The sequence below is a fragment of the Panthera onca genome, chromosome B1 (genome assembly GCF_046562875.1).
Source record: "Panthera onca isolate mPanOnc1 chromosome B1, mPanOnc1 haplotype 2, whole genome shotgun sequence".
In the NCBI taxonomy this organism is placed as follows: domain Eukaryota; kingdom Metazoa; phylum Chordata; class Mammalia; order Carnivora; family Felidae; genus Panthera; species Panthera onca.
The window spans coordinates 132,697,479-132,719,678 of NC_138342.1; the positions used below are offsets into that span (position 1 = coordinate 132,697,479).

Here is a 22,200-nt window from a genome sequence, read left to right on the forward strand (position 1 = left end):
CCTCTCTCTCTGCCCTTTCCCTCCTCTCTCTCTCTCAAAATAAATAAATAAACTTCAAAAAAACACACATTCCATTAAAAGAAAGATATCAGGAAAGTTACAGGCTTATAAAGTAAGTCAGAGTGAGGTAGATTGGCCAAGTCACACAGATTTTTGCTTTGAACCGGAGTTCTGACTGACATCAAAGCATAAAATTGTTACTAAACAACAGAGCCCACATGTTGAAACTATGTGCAGACGGGAAAATGTGTGGGTGAGTGTATGGTAAGTATGTTATGACTTTACTTACCTCCATCTAATCCCATATTCTTGGCTTGCTCTAAAATATTGCTTACCATTAAACGACAGAAAGCCTTAGAGAAAACATGATTCAGAAGGGAAGGCACGACGTACCTCCCCGAGTTGCGCAGATCACACGAGAAGGTGTCTGGCACTGAGCACAGCAGAGAAACGCTGCAAAAGTGGTGACGGGGATGTGGCACACCCCTGCAGGGCTGCTCCATGCTGTACCCTGCACTTGGGAAATAGGTTCCTCTCTGAATCCATTGAAGTATTGCACAGCACAGTAGAGGGCTTTTAGTTTAGAAGATGCGAAGGAACTAAGCATGTCGGAGACTACCAGGCAGGAGTTAGAGGCAGAGACTCAAGTACTGAAATAAGAGCCTACCTCTGGACAGCGGGAAGGATATGGCTCAAGAGTTCACGTAGGGGTTGGTCCTGAAGACACGTATAAAATTCAAGGTGGAAAAGAGGAAAACTAGAGGTCAATGTCTGATGACCCTTTACATTCTTGGCTAAGTCGTAAGATTGAAGTCAATTTTTCACAGGGAAAAGTGAAGTAAGAGTGAACAGGTGTCCACAAGCAACAATAAGTTCACAATGAGTACGGTCAAATGAGTACGAAAAACAGAAATCTCTGTGTATCTGTTTTCATGTAAAACGGTTATATTCATATCAAACTAAAAATGTATAAAGTACCAGAGAAATAAAATCAGAAATCAATTCTCTTATGCATGTTATTTTGCCATTTAAACAACAGTAGATTTAGCAATGTTAAATATTTAGAGATATTTTACTGACTTAAAAATCCACAGTATTTTCCACTTCTGTATTTCAGAATACCTGTTCGTTTTGGATCCTTAGGTTTTCACTTTCAATCCTTTTAATTCTGTGCATTTCATGTAAATACACATTTTTCTTTTCTAACCACTCCTGTGAGAATAAGAAAGAAACTATATGATATTCAAAGTTTCCCAAATGAATTAGAATTCTTACCCATTTCTGAAATATTTGATTAAAATTTTAAAAAGGCAAAACACAAAATTTAGAAATTCTATATACACTAGTATCATTTTTCTTTTTCTAATAATATTGTAATATATAAAGATAAGTATGAATAAAAAATATGTCTGTCATCTTTCTTAGATTTAACAACAGAATTCAAAGATTGAATATAATGGCTACATGAAAGTTCACATTTTTCTCCAAATTTCTCAAGTACAATTTTCTAAAGTGTACTATGTAGTGTAATAAACAAGACAAGAAAAAAAAAAAAGGACCTTTTTGGAAATGAGGAAAAATCAGGAAAGTCTTTTGCTATGCAAGCTTACTTCAAATACAAATTCTTAGGAAAGAAAAAAATTAAAACTTTTTGTTCATAAATTTGTTCATACATTTGTTCATTTGTTCATACATTTTAAGAAGAAAAAGCATAAAAACATATATAGACCTTAACCATATTTTTGCTTTGGCTGGAATTTTATAAATTTTCATGGCATATTCTCTTTCTTTAAAAACAGCTATGGGGGCGCCTGGGTGGCTCAATCGGTTGAGCGTCCGACTTAGGCTCGGGTCGTGATCTCACAGTTTGTGGGTTCGAGCCCCATATCAGGCTCTGTGCTGACCGCTTGCTTAGAGCCTGGAGGCTGCTTCGGATTCTGTGTCTCCTTCTCTCTCTGCCCCTCCCCTGCTCATGCTTTGTCTCACTCTGCTTCTCAAAAATAAATGAATGTAAAAAAAAAATGAAAAGAAACTTACAAAATAAAAAATAAAAAAACAAAACAAAACAGCTATGATTGGTTAAGCAAAGCTTAGAAAGAAATAATTTAGTAAAAAAAAAACAAAAAAAACTTTGGGTTGCTCAGGTATTACAAAGAAACATTCTTCCCAATAAATTAAGTATTAAACCACCATTTCTGACAGGGTCATTTTATTCCTTGATAAACGGGTAACCTTATTAGGTGACTCTTCATTTTTAAAAAATGTTTTCCTTTTTACCTGATAAACAGCTGCCCTTATGTTATCTGCTCGTTCAGGTTCTAGGTTCTGTTTCTGTGAGGGCTTTTGGTCCAAGACTTTCAAAGTCCCTAAATAGTGAGAAGAGGTAGATGCTGACGGTGGTCTCCTTATAGAACTAGATTTCTTTAAAAAGTCAGAGGTCATTAATCTGAAAAGATCCAAAGAAATCAACACAGTTACTACAATTGCACTTGGTAGAAGAAAAATACATTAGAATTTACAGCTACTATATTTGAAATTACATTATAAATTAATAAGTTATAAGTATTTTGAAAATGTAAAAAAAGACAACGATGATAGTCTTTTCTTACTTAGAGCTTCAAAGTGCTTGCTCTTTCTAGAAAATTGTAATTAGAACATTTTTAAGAAACATGGATTACATCTCAAGTTACATGGAGAAAATAATATAAATAAAGTAGATTTTAAGTCTCTTGTATCATTTTGTTACAAAAAAACAATTCTAAATAGTTAGAATAGCATTTTCTACTTCAGGGGTTGGCAGGAAAATATGGCCCACTACCCAGTTTTGTACAGTTTACTTATTTTGTAAGTTTACTGCACCACAGCTACGATCATTCATTTACATGTTGCCTAAGGCTGTTTTCCTGCTATAACAGCAGAACTGAGTAGTTACAAGAAAGAGAATATGGCCCATAAATCCTAATCCATGTACTAACTGGCATTTTACAGTTAAGGTTTGCTGACCCTTGCTTTATTTGATTAATGGTAATTTATTTTTTTTTTTAATGTTTATTTATTTTTGAGACAGTGAGAGACAGAGTGCAAGTGGGGGAGGGGCAGAGAGAGAGGGAGACACAGAATCTGAAACAGGCTCCAGGCCCTGAGCTGTCAGCACAGAGCCCGATGTGGGGCTCGAACCCACGAACCGTGAGATCATGACCTGAGCCGAAGTCGGACGCTTAACCGACTGAGCCACCCAGGCGCCCCTGATTAACGGTAATTTAAAAGACAGAAGCTTTTGATTAGCATTTATGAGTTAGACATTCATTATCATCGGCGTGAATGAAGCAATATAGAATCTTGTCATTTTAATAAACCACCTTAGTCCACAGATCCTCAAGGTTTTAAGTATAATTGTCATGTGTTAGACAAAGACACTTAATAGAGAAGTCTAATGCTGGACTTTAGCTTTATTACCATACAGCAAAGAAACTCTAACCCACGAATAATGTAGAGTATAGAGAATCCCTAATAAATTCCTCATCAAAAAAGAACATGATCAACTGAGGAGTCTTATCATGAAATAACTACTTCATTCATTTCATGAGATGGGAATTTAAAGAAAATCAAGTAATACCAAATGAAATTCACTTTACAGAAGTTAAGCTAAAATTAGGTCTGTTGGAAATAAACTCATAAATTTGGGATAATAATAACTTTATTACCTGCCAGATGCACTGGACGCTCTATTATTTGTTGATTTTTTATTCTTCATATTTCTGTCTTCAATTGTTTTCTATTAAATAGAAAATACCATAGATGGATTACTCCCCATAACTATCACAGTTAGATTTAGGGGCCAAGCTGCAAGGAAATCAATGTTTTTGAAACATCTACTATGTGTCAAGTACAGCAGTCCCTGGGAACTAATAAGGATACTACACTTTAGGGAGGGCTGATGGACATGAAACACAAAAACAAATGTGAGTCAAGAAGGGGTTAAGCTAGGGCCCTGTGACAATGACTAGAGTGAGGGATTATGTTAATGACAGTGATCAGGAAAGGCCTCCCTGAGGTCTTGACATCAGTGCTAAGATAAATGACGAGAAGAAAGGGGCCACATGAAGGAAGGTCTACGGAAAGAAAGAAGTAGTAAGGGCTAAGAACTCGAGAAGGGAAAGAACTTGATAATGTTGAGAAACAGAAAAAGGTGAATGATGCTGAAGCACAGTGAATGACAGGGAGAGTGGAGGAACAGATGGTCAGAGAAGAATGTGTGAGGTCCTGAGAAAGTGGTAAAATGTTTGCATTTTATTTTATTTTTTTTTTAAGTTGATTTATTTATTTTGAGGGAGGGAGGGAGGGAGGGATGGAGAGGGAGAGAGAGAGAGAGAGAGAGAGAGAGAGAGAGAGAGAGAGAATCCAAAGCAGGTTCTGCGCTGTTAGCACAGAGCCAGACCTGGGGCTCAAACTTATGAACGGTGAGATCATGACCTGAGCAGAAATCAAGAGTCAGACGCTTAACCAACTGAGCCACCCAGGTGCCCCTCTGCATTTTATTCTTATGATGACAATCCAACAAAGAGACCTTAGCAGGGGAATGATGTGATTCAGACTTAAGGAAGGTCCTTTAAGGGGAGTAAGGATAAAGCCAAGGATTCAGTCAAAAGAAATGTCATGGTCTTACTTATTATACATAAATTGCCTGTTGTAATTTAGAACTGCCTCTGTTTGACATTTCTAGGATCCCATCTATAAATTCCAAATACCCTTCTTCTTTTTAAGGAGTAACTTCTCTCCTTTACACAGAAGGCTGCTAGCATTCAAATGAGAACACAGATAGAAACCTACATGGCTTACTTGGCATGAGTGATTTTTCCTAAGGAAAGTGGTTACGAACAATATACCTGGAACATGGTTTAATGAACCTTCTCTGTAAATTTTAATACAAAGCATTAGTGTTCTGTATTATAAAAGTCCTATTCAACCACAAGTCTTCAACTAGCACTGTTACCTTCCCCAATAGTAAATACACATAGTCACCAGCTGACTATAGCTATAAGAAATAAAGACTAGCTTCAAGAGAAATAAAGACTAAAAATGCTATACCATAAATTTTAAAAGTATACTACTCTGGCATAGTTTCAAGTAATCCTACACACCATAAATCTGGTTCTCAAGGTTATAATAATAATAATGTTTCTAATAATGATACTGTCCATCCATTTAAACAAGAAAGATGTTGGTAAACATTTCTTAAAGATTTCCTTTAAAATGTATAAAATGTTTAAAAATGATATCCAAAATGTTTAAAAATTCACTAATTCAAAACCTTAGAAATTGTTCCAGATAGATGCATTTTTGTAACACGAAGACCTATAGAAACCTACCCACTTATGGGTTTATATTTCTAGATATTTAAAAGTATACTATGATCATATACCTTTGATAATTTTTAATGAAATATTGACTTTTATTATATTCACTGCAAATCTTCCCTGAAGTAAAACAGTATTGAATTAAATAAGAACCACTTGATAATATACCAGTATCAAAAGATGAGTTTTCTACAGATAATTCAAGAGTACATAATACGGCAGGTAAAATATTTAACAGATCTATTTTGAGTTTTGCTGTAGTATAAAAGGTATAATTTTATATAAATACCTTTGAAGATGCAGTTGTATCAGCGGATATTACGATACTCTGAGATTTCAATAGCGGTGGATCAGCTGTCAACTCATTCATGATCAGTTCAGCTTTCTCCTTTTCTTCTTCAAGGTCATCAGTAATCACTTGACTTTCCTTGGATTTCTCATGTGGAGTAGTAACAAAGTCTATCAAAAATGAATTCTCTTCATTTTCATTTGATTTCAAGGAATTGTGGTTTTCAGTAAGTTCTTCATTCTGATCTATTTTGAGACAGAGTCACAAAACTAAAACTCTCTTCTGAACTAATAAGGTAGATAACAGATTCATTTGCTTTCTACTAAATGAGGATTGCCATGCAAAATAAAATGTGAAGAGAGCTATTGTATTCAACTTGAATAAACTTTTCTCCAAAGTGATGTACAAAAGAGAAAGTGGCTACTTAATGTACTAAAGCATTTGACTTACCTAATACTTAGGAAAAAAAAAAAAATCATATTAGTAAGTAGAATGGAATAACTACCCTAAACCAAAGGCACACCAAAAGCTCCTGTTGATGATAAACCAAGTAAGTGAGAGGGCATTATCTATTCTATTTGAAAGCCTGTGTTTCTCAGCTGGAACAAGAAGCTGTGAGGGCAGGAGGTACACATCTCTATGCTACTATAGGTACAAGTGGTACGGGAGCAAAATTGCAGAGCTGCAGGAGAACCAAGAATTCATGAAATTTTAGAAGAGTCCACCACACAGAGAAGAAAGCTTTCTTCTAGACAGGTTGTTTTTTTTTTTTTTTAATTTTATTTTAATGTTTATTATTTATTTTTGAGAGAGAGAGAGACAGAGTGTGAGCAGGGGAGGGGCAGAGAGAGTAGGAGACACAGAATCTGAAGCAGGTTCCAGGTTCTGTCTGAGCTGTCAGCACAGAGCCCGATGCAGGGCTCGAACTCATGAACCGCGAGATCATGACCTGAGCTGAAGTCGGAAGCTTCACTGACTGAGCCACCCAGGTGCCCCCATCTAGACAGTTTTATTTCTGCCAAGATGCAGAAATGTTGTCTATGATACCAACAGGGCACTAAAAGCTGGCCTATTACTCATCTCCATGCTCTAAGGGACAGCCTCAAGCAGTGGCATGACAAGATTCTGTTTCATTATTACAGAACTTCTCCTATTATTCTGCCTGCCCCACTTTGGAATGTTCAACAGAAAGAAGTCCGTGATCACCAATTTTCAGTTCTACTAGGATCCACCTATTGGCCAACTTTGTATTTTTATTGTCAAAGTCTTAATTCTGCTGCTTTCATTATTACAGCCATTTTTTGGAACTGGTTTTGAACTAAGCCGGATTTAAAATAATTTTGTAATTATAGTTATACATTTTCATTTGGAGAGCACTCACGACTCCAAGTATCATTAATGAATTCTTTAGAACTGCTAATTAATGTATTCAGTAAAAAGAACAAGGACTTTGGAGCCAAAGATTCAAATTATGGTTTTATCACTGACTTTTGGGTATGTTTCCCAATATCTTTGCACTTCAGTTTTTCTCATTTGTAAAATGACAAAAATTATACTACATGGCAAGCACTTAATAAATGCACACATCCTGGTCCTAGAAATAGCTTTGCTTTTTAGCTCCCATCAAGCTATATGTCACAGGACTAAGGAAAGAAATGCATTAGTAAGTCACAGCTCACACTTACTTACGTGTTTACTGTGGCACTGTTCTAAGGGCTTTACAGGTATTATTAGTTCATTTAATTCTCACAGCCATGAGAGATGAGGTGGCTTGCTCTTAGATCCCCCTTTTCAAGATCAGTATACAGGGCCAGAGAGATTAGGTAACTTTGCTCTCGTAACCTTGTCTAGTTCTGCATCTAAAATCACATGGTTAGTAAATAGCACACGGGGGGTTAAAACTAAGGCAAATACAGACATGTATCATTCTGAAAAGTATGTCTTTTGCAAACAAGATTCTTAGCAATATGGAGTTCAAACATAAAATAAGATGTAACAATTTGACATAACTACCTTGTATGGATGCTTTTTCTCCAGATCCTGGTGATAAGGAATCTCCAAGACTTTCTTTAAGAGATGATGATGATAGACTTGTTAACCATGGATCCTGTTCGAAAAAAAAAAAAAAAGAAAAAGAGTATTTACTATGTAAGTTTAGTTCTTAAGATTTGTGGTGGGACAATAGCATTATTAAGACTATTTCATAACTCTGAAATCGGCCTTATGAGGAGTTTGCAGATGAAACACCAAAAGCATTAAGCCTGTGGAAGCTAATATGCCTTACTTTCAAACATTGATGTCTTGATCATTAACAGGGGTCACTAAAGAGTTTTTCTAGTTCTTTCATGGGCATCTCGATATTTGTTTTTAGCAATTTTCAAAACTCTTGCTCTCAAATCAGATCTCATAAATATTTGAGACAAAGATTTGATATCTTTTTCTCTAATTCTTATTTATAAGAAGGTATGAAGAGAGTAAAACAAAAATCCTTGGTCTCAAATGTCCAAATAAAAGCCATTTATAAAACCAAGTAGACAACTACTACCAAATATTTAGATAGAAAAAGTACATAGACTCCACGCACTTGAGTTTTCCTCACAATTCTGAAAATTATATCTGAAGTGAAATAATTAATATTTGTATGTCTGTGCCAAACATCTCTTTACAGAATAATAATCTAGCCTAAAGTTGATGGTATCATAATGTAAGAGTTTGACTTTACTGCATAAGTAACAAATTCTATTTTTCTTTCCCACAATATTTTATGGGAACAAAGACAACTATTTACCAAAAGCAAGAAGTAGAAACTATCTGAGAAAATGGCAGAAGGGCTGACACACAGCAATCTACTTTGAGAGGCAAAGCTCTGCCAGAGGAGACTGGCAAGTTAGTAGATTTTTGCCTGAGTTCATTCACCCATCCTTGCAGCCCAAGTGGTAGAAGGTTGCTGCCTCACCAGGCTGGCTTAAAGGGTCAGGGCATGGAGTTTGGGGCTATAAAGTCAGCCAGTAAATTTGAGGAAGAGCTGCAGTGGCACGAACCCCAACATTTGTTTATGAAATTCATCCCAAACCCTTGGTTCATCTATGCATGGCACAGGGAAGACATCAGAGAAGATCCTGTAAAATCAGAGCAGTTAGAAACCAAAAGAACTAAGCAGAGATTTCTGTTGATATCCACGGCAAGGGAGACAGACTTGGCAATTTGAGTCCAACCACAATATCTGTACACTAAAACACATGTTCAGAGGAACATAACAGACTCTAGAATCTCTATAACATATTGTTCATAATATACCGTATTCAATCAAAAAGTTTCTAGATAGGTGATGAAATGGAAAATGGTGACTCATATTTATGAAAACAAAAACAAAAATAATAAAAAACAGCCCTTGGGGGGCACCTGGGTATCTCATTCAGTTAAGCGTCCGACTTCAGCTTAGGTCATGATCTCATGGCTCATGAGTTAGAGCCACGCATGGGGTTCAGTGCTGACAGCTCAGAGCCTGGAACCTGCTTCAGATTCTGTGTCTCCCTCTCTCTGCCCCTCCCCTGCTCACACTCTGTCTCTCTCTGTCTTTAAAAAAAAAAAAAAAAAAACAAACATTAAAAACAAACAAACAAAACAGTACTTAGGAGCCAAGCTAGAGATGACCCAGATGTTGCAATGAACAAATGAGGACTTTAAATAGGTATTAAAAATATTTTCAAGCACTTAGAGGAAATACATGCATGGAAGTTGACTAGATGGGGATCTTATTAAATATATGAAAAATAAAAAAAATACCAATGGACACTATAGAGTTGGAAACTATAATACTAAAATAAAACATCTGCTGGGTAGACAACAGCAGATCAGGGATGGCAAAAATGGGCAGTGTACTCAACGACAGACCAATACATTGTTCAATCTGAATAACAAAGGGAAGAAAGACTGAAGAAACATGAACAGAATTTTAGAGACTGAATGAGACATATCAAAGATTTCAATACTAAAAGGAAGAAAAGAAAACTAGGGCAGGAAAAAAAATACATAAAAACTTTCCATTTTCAAAGAAAGTATCAGTTTATAGATCCTGAAAGCTCAGTGAAACCCAAACAGAATAAATATTAAAAAACAAAATACACATTGGGCACCTCAGTGGCTCAGTCGGTTAAGTGTCTGACTCTTGGTTTCAGCTCAAGTCATGATCTCACAGTTTCATGGGATTGAGCCCCACATCGGGCTTTGTGTTGGCAGTGCAGAGCCTGCTTGGAATTCTCTCTCTCCCTTTCTCTCTCTGCCCCTCCCTCACTTGTGCTGTCTCTCTCTCTCTTTCTCTCTCTCTGAAAGTAAATAAATGGATAAAAATTAAAAAAACAAACAAACACACATCTAGTTACCTTGCAGTCAAACTATTGTAATAAAGAACTTTTTAAAAAAAAATCTTGAAAACATTTTGCCAGAAAAAAGAAAACATACATGGGAAGACAACAAAATGAATTATTGCTGATTTCACACCGGAAATAATACCAGCCAGGAACAATGGAAACTAATAAAGAGCTGGGGGAATGGGATTGATGAGAAAGAAACTGTCATCAGCCTAGAAGTATATACTCAGCTAAGCTGACCCACAGTTCCCGGGTTTGAGCCCCACTTTGGGCTCTGTGCTGACAGCTAAACCTGGAGCCTGCTTTGGATTCTGTGGCTCCCTCTTTCTCTGCCCTCCCCTGCTCATGGTCTCTCTCTCTCAAAAATAAATATTAAATTTTTTTAAATGAAGATGAAATAAATATTTTTTAGATAAGTAGGATCGAGAGAACCCATCACTAGCAAACCTGCATTACAAGAAATATAAAAATAAGTTCTTAAAATTGAAGGGAAATAATACCAGAAAGTAATCTGGATCTATAGGAAGGAATAAAGATCCTTAGAAATGGTAGACATATTTAAGAAAACTATAAATATTTATTCTTTTTTTTTCTTTTAATTCCTTAAAAGTCAAAGACAAAAAAGTTTTTTTAAAGGAAAATTGTAACACTGTGTTGTGGGAATTATATGATATGTAAATGCAGTGTTCATGACAACAATAACAGGATGGATGAAGGAATACATGGAACTACACTATGACAAGATTTCTATATTAAATATGAAATAGTACATTATTGACACTAGGTAGATTGTAAGAATTTATATCTGCATCTTGTAATCCACAGAGCAACTACTAAAAATATAACACAAATAGGTACAGTTAAAAAGGCAATAGAGGAATCAAAATTGGAAACTATGTGATTAACTCTCAAGGAAAAAAAAAGAAAAAAAAGTCAGGGAAAATGTTACAGGGGAACGACAATGACAGCACTAACTTAAAAAACAAAACAAAACAGATAAATAGAAAACACACAGCAACAAATTGGTCCTAAATTAAAAGTAAACGGACTAAGCACTCCCAAATGGACAATAATTAAAAAGAAGACTGTCAGGTTTGATTAAAAAAAAAAAAAGTCACAGTTTTTTATAACCTAACAGTTATTATAAAAGAATTATTATAAAAATTATATAACAAAGAAAAAGTCACAAATAGTTTGCAGAGAATGATACAAGAAGATAAACCATGCAAACACCAGTAGTAAGAAAGCTGAAATATTAGACAAATCAAACTGCAAGATAAGGAGAAATACCAGAGGAAGAAACATTTCATAATGTAAATAGGGTCAAGACATAATATTGATAAATGTGTATGTGCCTAACAGAGTCATAAAATACTGATAGAACTAAAGGGAAGAACAGACAAATTCACAAACATAACTGGAGATTTTAACACTGTTGGTACTTGGTAAACCAGCCAGACAAAAAAATCAGTGAGGATGGAGAAGATCTCAGTGATACCACCAGCCACCTTGACCAAACAGAAATTATAGAACAGTATATCCAACAGCTGCAAAACTTACATCTTCTGTAAATGTAAATGGAATTTTCACAAGCCTAATTTTCACTTAGGCTGATCCATAAAAAAAAATCTAAAAAAATTTGTAAAACGTGAAATCATGTAAGATATAGTCCCTGGTCTTAACAAAACTAAATTACAAATCAATACAAAATTACGTATAGAGAAAATCCAGATATTTGAAACTAAAATCACTCACCACAAATTAACCAATCAGCCAAAAATGAAATCACAAAGGAAATTAGAAAATATATTTAAAAGAAATGATAATGAAAATAAAAGGCATTAAAAATTGGGTGCTGCTAAAGCAGTGCAGAGAGGGAAATTTATAGCATTCAAAGGTTTTAATAGAAAGGATGAAAGGCTTAAAATCAATGAATACATTTTCCAACTTACGGGTATGCAAATTAAACCAAAACAAAGTAAAAGAAAAAAAGGGAAGAAAAATAAATGAAGAGTGAAAATCAGTGAAATTGGAAACAAACAACAGAGAAAACTGACAAAGCCAAAGTTGGTTCTTAGAAAAGTTAATAAAACTGGATGATGCTTATCAAGATATTACACGAAAGACAGAAAACATAATCTATATATTAGAAATAAAAGATGGAATGTTATGATAATCTCACTGTCATCAAAAGAATAAAGGAATTATCACAACCTCATGTTTATAGATTCAACATCTCAGATGAAATGGACAAATTTCTTAATAGACCTAAATTACCAAATTGATGAAATAGAAAACCTGAATACCAAAATATCTATCAAAAAATACACTTTAGGGGCGCCTGGGTGGCTCAGTTGGTTAAGCGTCCGACTTCGGCTCAGGTCATGATCTCACGGTCCATGAGTTCGAGCCCCGCGTCGGGCTCTGTGCTGATAGCTCAGAGCCTGGAGCCCGTTTCAGAATCTGTGTCTCCCTCTCTCTCTGCCCCTCCCCTGTTCATGCTCTGTCTCTCTGTGTCTCAAAAATAAATAAACGTTAAAAAAAAAATTAAAAAAAAAATACACTTTACTATCAAATACCTCTCCACAAAGAAAATCCCAGACAATTTCACTAGTGAATTCTCTTAATTAAAAAAAAAAAAAGGGTACCAAACTTTTAGAAAATAAAAGAGGAAGAGATACTCCCCAACTCATAGGATACCCAAGCCTGATAATAACATTATAAGGAAAAAAATATAGACAAATAGCCTCTATAAGTACGAATGTGGAAATCTTAACAAAATATTAACAAATCAAATCCCACAATGAAATATTCTACTGTGATCAACCAGATCTTATCCCAGGAATGCTAAGTTTGACATATATACATACATACGTATCATCTCCACCTTTCTCTCTCTCTCTCTCTCTCTCTCTCTCTCTCTCTCTCACACACACACACACACACACACACACACACACACACACACACGAAAGGTAGGAGTTGAGGATGGTAAGAAAGTAAATGTCACCTTTCAAAATCTAGCTGAGACATTTGCAGGAAGGTAAGGTTGGGGGGGAAGAGGTGTGGTATCAGGCGAGAATGTATACACAATTAAAGAGACTTGAGCATAGTAGAATGCGGATAGACACAGACCCCTCCAGTCTTTGACTTCCAGTGAAGAGCCAAAGGTTATAGACATAGAAGAGAGAAGAGCTGAACAAAAAATAGATGAGAAATCCCTGAGGAGGTGGGCTTAAAGAAGATTCAGAGCATAGTCCGCAAGATCTTTATAATGAGAAATAGGGAACATTCGGATTATTAAAAATAGAAGTATCCAACGTACCCAGAAATAACATAAGAGTTTTATGTTATGGGCTATGTTATAATCAGTAAGGTGAATGTAGTCTTCTCAAGATCACCCAGCAATGTGGAAATACTTTATGACCCAATGCTAAGAGACAAAGAAAAAGTAGGATACAAATTATGTTATGACAAGTATGCTAAAACAGCCTAGAGGGGAATAAGAATGATGAACATAGTTGTTATTAAATGGTGCGATTATGGGTTGATATTTCATTTGATTAAATCTTGTCATAATATGATGTTAGTTTAAAAACTTTAGGAATACCTTCTTCTTCTTTTTTTTTTTTTTTTTAATCAAGGGATGCAGAAATGCTAGCAGGGAGCATCTAAAGTTAGGTGTCAGTACCACTTTGAAGAGTGTTCCCTCAAAATTTCATCCAGAACCTCAGAATGTGATCTTACTTGAAAACAAGGTGTTTGCAAAAGGAATTAGTGAAGATGAGAACATAGCGGATTAGGTGGGCCCTAAATCCAATGACTGGTGTCCTTTTAAGAGAAAAGAGAGGGAAACACTGAGACACAGGGAAGAAGAGAAGGCCACATGATGATGACGGCAGGGATGGAAGTGAGGCAGCTCTAAGCCAAGGAGCGCCAAAGACTGCTGGCAACCGACAGACGCTGGAAAAAACAAGGAAGAATTCTTCCCTGGAGCCTCCAGAGGGAACATGGCCCTGCCCATAACTTGATTTTGGACTTCTGACCTCCAGAACGGAGACAGTAAATTTCTGTTGTTTTAAGTCATCCAGTTCATGGCAATTTGTTACAGTAGCTACGGTAAACTGACACAAAACCCACGTGGGCAATTAGTTTTACCAAATATAAAAAAATAACAGTTCGATTACACCCTCTTTTCTTCTCCTGATTTCAGAACAAATTAGGAAATAGCACCTTGAGCTCAGATAGATTTATATCAAATTGTCGGCTTTACTGGTAAAGCTAAGCTACAAAGCCAGATTTGAGTCAGTAGCTTATTGTGCTCACACTTCCCCTCCGAATTGGAAGGATCCATCTGTTTAGTCCTAACATGAAGGAGGTCCTCCAGCTCCCTTTGTGCCACCTCGAAGGGACCGGATCCTTACACACACACCAGCACAGAGGAGTGAGGAGAAAAAGAAAGAAGCTCAACCAGGTACCATTTAGTTCTTTTCCCTGATCTGCTAAAGCAGATTATGGAGAGCAAACATTCTTCCCATACTTACTCCTTCTGAACTGTTATGTGTAAGTTCACTAACCATAGTGAAAGGTGAAGAGAGGGGCCCAAGTGTTCTCCCCTAATAACAATACCTAGTGTACTCTCTGATGAAATCCTGAAGGATCACATTTACTGTATCCCCTCCAGATGTGGGACATTGCCATGATCATTCAATACACACTTGCTGAGGGGTGCCTGGGTGGCTCAGTCGGTTAAGTACCTGACTCTTGATCTCGGCTCAGGTAGTATTCTCACAGTTTGTGAGATCAAGCTTTGCATTGGGGGCATTGTCAGTGCACAACCTGCTTCTGATTCTCTCTCTCTCCCTCTCTGCCTCTCCACCACATTCTCTCTCTCTCAAAATAAACAAATAAACATTTAAAAAATACACACACACACACACACACACACACACACATATTTGTTGAGTGAATAAAACCAAATGAGTAAAATGACACTGGCTATACTCTTCTTAGCCATATGTTGTATAATTCAAAGATATATGACTAAAACTATAAATTAAAAAAAAATTAATGTTTATTTATTTTTGCTAGAGAAAGACAGAGTGCAAGCAGGGGAGAAACAGAGACAGAGGGAGACAGAATCTGAAGCAGGCTCCAGGCTCTGAGCTGTCAGCATAAGCCCGACATGGGGCTCGAGCCCACAAACCATGAGAGCATGACCTGAGTTGAAGTCGGACACTTAACCGACTGAGCCACCCCAGGCACCCCTAAAACTATAAATTCTGAACAATTAAAGACAGACATTATTGCATAGACTCAAAAGGGCAACTTCTTTTTTTCACATTTACTTTCCCTGAAATTGGATGGTGCATCTTATAATTACTGGTGGATTACAGATTCATTGTCAGAGTTTTCTTCTTTCTTAGCAGTACATAAAATAATGTTATATACATCTTTGTTATATCTTACAGTTGGAGCTTTAGATTCAATGGGATCCTGTATATTAAAAACATCTTTAAATTATTTCCTTGTCAAAATAAATCAAAATAAGTAATTTCTCTATCAGTGCTGAAAAGAACATGTAACACACACACACACACACACACACACACACACATTCTCTTCTTCATAATCAGATGCAAAGACCTGAGTTCAAGAACAAATTCAGCAGTTGCACAGTAGCACTAACCTCAGGATCTAGGTTTTCCGAGAATGCTTTTTTCTCAGCTTCTAGTTGTCCGTCATTTAGCGCTGGGAGGGGGGAAGGTGCAGAATGTGGCTCTGATTCTTCACGGAGAGCAGTTGTTTTACCTTCTCCTGGCCCATCTTTCTCCTCCTTGTGGCTGTGTGTTTTCAACATGCTCCGTGGCCGAGGTGAAGGCCTGAAGTGGTTGTCTGCTTCAAGGCTGCTGTTGTTTTCTGCCAAAAAATAAAGTGTTTTAAGGTGAGCATACCAAAAAAATGACCATGACTTCAATTACACCCTAAGGTGCCGCCATACTTCCCTCCTGTGTCCATGCACCTTGGCTCTCTTCCCTGGACAGTCCAGAAGCCCACAACCCTTCTCTACACAGAGCTCCAGGAAGCACAAATGAGCCATAGTTCAAAGTCAATTTTTTTTTTTTTCAAAGTAGCTGCCATCCTGGAAGTAACTAGTTTAGTTTTGTGAGAAGTTGACTCTTCAAGTTTATGAACTCTCGTAGTCAAAAAAATAACAACTAAAAAACAAAACACCAACGGTGCCCCAGTTTCTGCCTCTATAACATGAGGGGGTTCATCCATAAACCTTGATTGAATGTCTGCTGTCAGGCCCTGAACACATTACTCACATTGCTGGACTTCATAATCAAGACAGTGACAAGGGCCCTGTCCAAGGATTTTACACGTTTGGAGGGGAGATGATTCTAAACAAAAGACATTGTAAGAGCCAGGTAAGTTGTGTTACAAGCATGAAGATGATGTGGGTACCGGGGACAGGAGTGTTACTCTCATTGGAGAGAGGAACGAAGAACTACATTTGTGAACTATGTTCTTTTGAGTCCATAAAACTTCTCCATGGTTATTAAAGTGTCTGAGTTACTATTTCCTTTACTTCCAAGTTTAAAACGACAATGTAATGCTGATATACTTCCAGCCCTCAAAGGTAAGAAAGCGTTTTACGTCAACTTCTTGCTTAAATGTTACCTGTTCTACATATTCGTTTCTCCATTGTTCTACCAGTGCTTTCTTCTGACAAACTTCAAAACTGAAGTAATCAACACCTTCCTCCTCGTTAGCTATAAATGGGCTTATGAATGCTGCTAGAAGATTCCGTCACCATACCAAGCTGGCACCACTATAAATGTTTTATTGCCAATTTTAGCTATGTTCTCAACTCGGGCCAAATGTTCAAGCCATCCTGGATTCCTCCTCATGTTCCCCTTATGTCCAAAGCATCAGGACCCCCTGTTGAGTCTTCTTGCTAAATCTCTCTTTTACCCCACTTTCCACATCCCCGCCATCAGCAACTCATTTGCTCTCTCCTAGATTACTGCCTCAGAGATATTTACAAAATGCAAATCAGATCACATCACTCTTCCCCACAAAATTCCCCAATGGCTCCCCAGCATCCAATCCTACCGAATAAAAGCCTAATTGCCTCTGAACGGTATAAAAGGTCTCATGGTCTTCTGCCTGGCTACCAGCGCTGCCTTGTCTCCTGGTACACCCACTTTGTAGTCTGTGTTCCTGAAATACTCGGCTCACTGCTCTCTTGGGGCTGCGCCACAGACCCTCCTGCTACCATACCTTTACCCAAGCTGATCCCTCTGCCTAGAATGTCCGCCTGCTGCTTCTTCTCCTGACAAATGCTTGCATGCCATTCGAGCCTCAGTGTGAGCGGAATATTATATAATGCCTGAAAGAAGGGGCTAAGTCAGTTTTTTTTACTGTGATAAGAACACTTAACAAGGGATCTTACCCTCTTAGCAAATTTTAAGTGCCTAATACAGTATTGTCAACTAAAGGATCCGTGTCGTACAGCAGCCCTCTAGAACGTTTCATCTTGCCTGAGGGAAACTTTACACCTGTTGAACAGCAAATGCCCTTTTCCTCTCCCCAAAGGCCGTGGCCACCACCATTCTACCTGCTCTCTGGATGAGTTTGTCTATTTAAGATATTTCATGTTTGAACCTTGGCTCTGACACTCATTGACACCATACTCTTACACAATCATATAACCTCCACATACCTCAGTTTTCCCGTCGGTAACATGAGTTAAGAATTCTTAAGGCACCTGTGGGACCTGAGTAAGAAAATACATATAAAGTGTATGGTACTCAGTGAACATTGATAACTCTGGTAAACTATTCCCTTCCTTTTTCTTTGTTTGTTTTTTGGTTTTGGTTTTGGTGTGTCCATCACTCCTGTTTTCTTTGGGGTAGTCTCTCCTCTTCTCCATCCTTGTGATTCTAGTGGATTAACAACTACCTCCTCTGTACCTCAGTAAGGAGGGGGGGGTCCGCAATGCACCCCACCCTCCCAGCATATCACAGAAACTTCATCTCCCCCGTCCACAGCAGGCGGTCAGGAGGTGAGTACTTTTCCATTTAGAGTTGGAGAATATACCTTTAAGATCACATGCATCTGTGAGGATACGATTTGGAGACTGCTAGTGGCATTCTTTCCTGCCAAGTGAAGGGATGGCTGAGACAAAGAGACCAAATGATTAAAAAACAAACAAACAGACAAAAAACGACTGGACCAAGGGATGGAGTAACTGGGCCAGTGACAGGGGTGGGAGGAGAGAGTGAGAAGGTCTCGGAGTCAGGGAGGGAAGACAGAAGTGGAGAGAATCCAGATGACATAAAAGGACACTCTCTAAACTTAATCACACCTAAAGAGAGGTCTTCTGACATCCATGCTCAATTAAGTGATAAATTCCTCTTTCCACTGAACTCTGAGCTGAGTCATTTGCAACCAAGACTTCTGACTATGGGTACTATTATTTGTCAGTTATTACTATTATTGCCATTTCCAGGAAGACTTCCCTGATGCCCTCAAGTAAACTTAGGTGCCTACTTTCCTTAGATACCTTTTATATACTTTGCCATTCAATTGTAAAGTCTTTGCTATGGCTTAAATGTTTGTGTCTCCACCCTCCCCTCAAATTCTTAGGTTGAAATCCTAACCACAGAGTTGATGGCATTAGGAGGTGGGGTCTTTGGGAGGTGATCAGACCATGAGAGCAGAACTTTCATGAATGGGATTAGTGCCCTTATAAAAGAGGCTCCAGAGAGCTCCCTCACCCCTTCTACCACACAGAGATACGATAAGAAGTCTGAGACCCAGAAGAGGGCTCTGTCTCATCTGACCATGCTGGTACTGTGATCTCAGACTGCTAGCTTCCAGAACTGTGAGAAATAGGCTTCTGTTGTTTAAAAGCCATCCAGTCTATGGTGCTTTGCTACAGTGGCCCAAACGGACTATGACAGTCTTGGAGGATTGGTATTAGGTCTTTATAATGTCGTATTCTCAGTTATCATCACAGCACTTGTAACATTATGGAAATAAAACTATATTCACAATAAGTATGTGTGGAGAAATAAATTGATCTGCTTATGAGCAAATGCTAAATAATAAAATAAATAATAAAAGCACTTAGAAAAGTGCTGAATTTCCACCAGATTGTTCTAAAGACTTCAAATATATAAACCCATTTAATTGTCTCAAACCTCTAGCGCAGGTTCAACTATTCTGCCCAATTCACAGACAAATAAATGAGGAACAAAGAGGTTGTACACCCATGATCATAAACTCTAGCTTGTGGGATTAAAGCAAGAGCACCCTGACTCTGAAGATCATGCCTTTAGTCATTTTAATGTTAAAATAAAAACAACATACCCTGTAAAAATTACTTTCTACAATCACTGTCCATGTGACATTTGCTTGAAGAAATGAGAGTCTACTTTTTCCAAAAGCCAAGCAAGAGCAAAGGAAACTTTCAGATTCTAATATTTTTATAAAGCATTAATTGCTACTCAGCAATGTCTCACCACATTAAAAATATTAAGCTCTAGGAGTGCTTGGGTGGCTCAGTCGGTTAAGTGTCCAATTTCAGCTCAGGTCATGATCTCGTGGTCCATGAGTTCAAGCCCCGAATCGGGCTCTGTGCTGACAGCTCAGAGCCTGGAGCCTCCTCTGGATTCTGTGTCTCCCGCTCTCTCTCTGTCCCTCCCCCACTCACACTCTGTCTCTCTCTGTTTCTCAAAAATGAAATGTTAAAATTTTTTTTTTAAATATCAAGTTCCAAATTTGTAAGAAAAAGAGTCTAAAAATTTAGAGAGGGATAAAGCTTAACCCGTGAACCACATTCTTTCTTTCAGGAATGAATCATTCATTTATTCATTAATACGTTAAAATACTTACTGAATTGTATATGCCAGGCACTGACCACTAGCCTCAATTTTTTTCTTCAATCTGAAGAGTCTAGGAATAATGACTTTAATATACTTTATACCACAATTCCACTTCTAGAAGTATTGTCAATTCAGAAAGAAAAAAATACTTCTATACATTTTCAAAGTGCTTTCTTTTATAATTAAATGTAAATGATTACCTGTTTTTGGTAACTAGTTTTACATTACATATAGCGAATTGCAAATGGCTAATGACTTTAAAAATAAGGTATTGCACATTTGTGTATAGTGTTTAGAATCCTGGTGCCATCTTGTGGTTTAAGAAAAGTATTTCTTTATTCATTTTAGCTTGTCACAGGTTTTTAAAAAAAAGGTATTAAATAGATGGATTATTGATGATTATCTACCATAAAGTTCTAATTATATGCTTCTATCTACATCAGACCAAATTTTAGCTTCTGTGTGTTTATACTTTCTTATTTACCTAATGAAAAGCTTTGCAGAGTCAAGACAAATAGGATAAATATAATCCATAAAAATAGACTTCCAAATTCACTAGGACTAGGAAACACTGTCTACTCAATCCTTCTTAAAGATCTCTCATGCATATTTCTTTCTGAACGGCTCTAACAAGTTCTCTCATAAAGAAATTACTTTAAAATTTCCATATTTCTGTGTTTTTCCAATGATACAAATGAACAAACTGTAGAATGTGTTTTGGGAAATGGTGAACTACAGGATATTTGCCAAGTTCCCTTATGTTCCCTTTCTCTTCATTTTTGATGCTATTCAGTACACTGGGAAGGTACATTTCAGCACTTTAATTCTGTTTCATTAGGCCTTGTGCTTATATTTTTGTAGACTTATATAGTTTCTCAGACACACTTCCATAGAGTCTCAAAATGATTCTGTAGAACAAGAAGAACAGGTTTCATCCTCCTCCTCATAAAGACAATAAGGCTTACCCTATTTGCCAAGGTCACCTGTAATTAACATACAGTGGCTTTTTTTCCTGCTCTGTTCATATCTTCTTATTTGAAGGTTAATGGGATATGTCTGAAATAAAGTTCTGTCTAATGTTACCAGTGATACCTAACAGGTGAAGTAGGAAGTATTTACCAGTACAGTATTTAATGATATAAAGGAAATAGACTTTTATGAAGGTAAGTATCAACGAATATTTTTTCTATAAAACAGGAAAAAAGGGCTAAATAACAGACACCAAAGCCTTAATCTTCTATGCCCATATTTTTGTGTGGTGGCTCGGGGGCCTCCGAGAGTCTGGTTCTTTTTTTTTAATTTTTTTTTTTAACGTTTTATTTTTGGGACAGAGAGAGACAGAGCATGAACGGGGGAGGGGCAGAGAGAGAGGGAGACACAGAATCGGAAGCAGGCTCCAGGCTCCGAGCCATCAGCCCAGAGCCCGACGCGGGGTTCGAACTCACGGAGCGTGAGATCATGACCTGAGCTGAAGTCAGACGCTTAACCGACTGAGCCACCCAGGCGCCCCAGAGAGTCTGCTTCTTGCTTCACATCATCTTCACTTCACTGTGCCTAGAGCTCAGTAGAATTGTGGAGAAACTACTATATTCCCAATCACACCAGGAACTTCCCTTCAGGAAACTGAGTTTCAGTGGATTTTCCCAGGGAACAGAGAAACTAAATAGAGATTCTCTTTTCTGAAGGAAAGTTGGAGGTTTAAATAACAACACCAACAACAAAACCCTCTCCCTTCAAATACTCAAATGTCAGAAAATCTTCTGGCAAATGATGGCATGGAAATGATTGTTCGAAGGATTAGTTCTAATGCTGCTGTAACACTAATTTCTGGAGTGTAAAATGGATTAGAAAGGACTGCATTGCAGTCCACCCTGAAAACAAACCTGAAGCCCAAAGGCCTCACAAGGCTCGAGAAGCTTCGGGAGCCACAGTTGTGAATGACAAGGTACTCTGTCTGACCTTCTAAAAGGCACCAGCATAGATGCAAGACTGACATACAACTGGATGCCAGAACTATATGTTTTATAAATCCATTACTTTGGTTTATAAGTCTAAAATTACAGGAGCGCCTGGGTGGCTCAGCCAGTTATGCAACCGACTTCGGCTCAGGTCATGATCCCACCGTTCAGTGAGTTCCAGGCCTGCGTTGGGCTCTGCGCTGACAGCTCAGAGCCTGGAGCCTGTTTTGGATTCTGTGTCTCCCTCTCTCTCTGTCCCTCCCCCGCTCATACTCTGTCTCTCTGTCTCTCAAGACTGAATGAAAGTTAAAAAAAAATCGAAATTACAAA

The 22,200-nt window shown here is 37.5% G+C and overlaps 1 protein-coding gene across 3 annotated transcripts in view; it reads right to left on the minus strand.

The window, feature by feature from the left end:
• The window catches only part of MAP9 (microtubule associated protein 9), a 37,336-nt gene that overhangs the window by 11,569 nt on the left and 3,567 nt on the right, over window positions 1-22,200 (minus strand). For 2 of the 3 annotated variants that reach the window (XM_060653928.3, XM_060653926.3), the window contains exons 5-10: window positions 15,706-15,935; window positions 7,660-7,753; window positions 5,647-5,891; window positions 3,705-3,775; window positions 2,278-2,446; window positions 1,123-1,212 (exon numbers count right to left, since the gene is read on the minus strand). In XM_060653928.3, the coding sequence (XP_060509911.3) occupies window positions 1,123-1,212; window positions 2,278-2,446; window positions 3,705-3,775; window positions 5,647-5,891; window positions 7,660-7,753; window positions 15,706-15,935 (899 nt within the window). The remainder of the gene's footprint in view (window positions 1-1,122; window positions 1,213-2,277; window positions 2,447-3,704; window positions 3,776-5,646; window positions 5,892-7,659; window positions 7,754-15,705; window positions 15,936-22,200) is intronic. The other variant, XM_060653927.3, reaches the window with a different exon arrangement.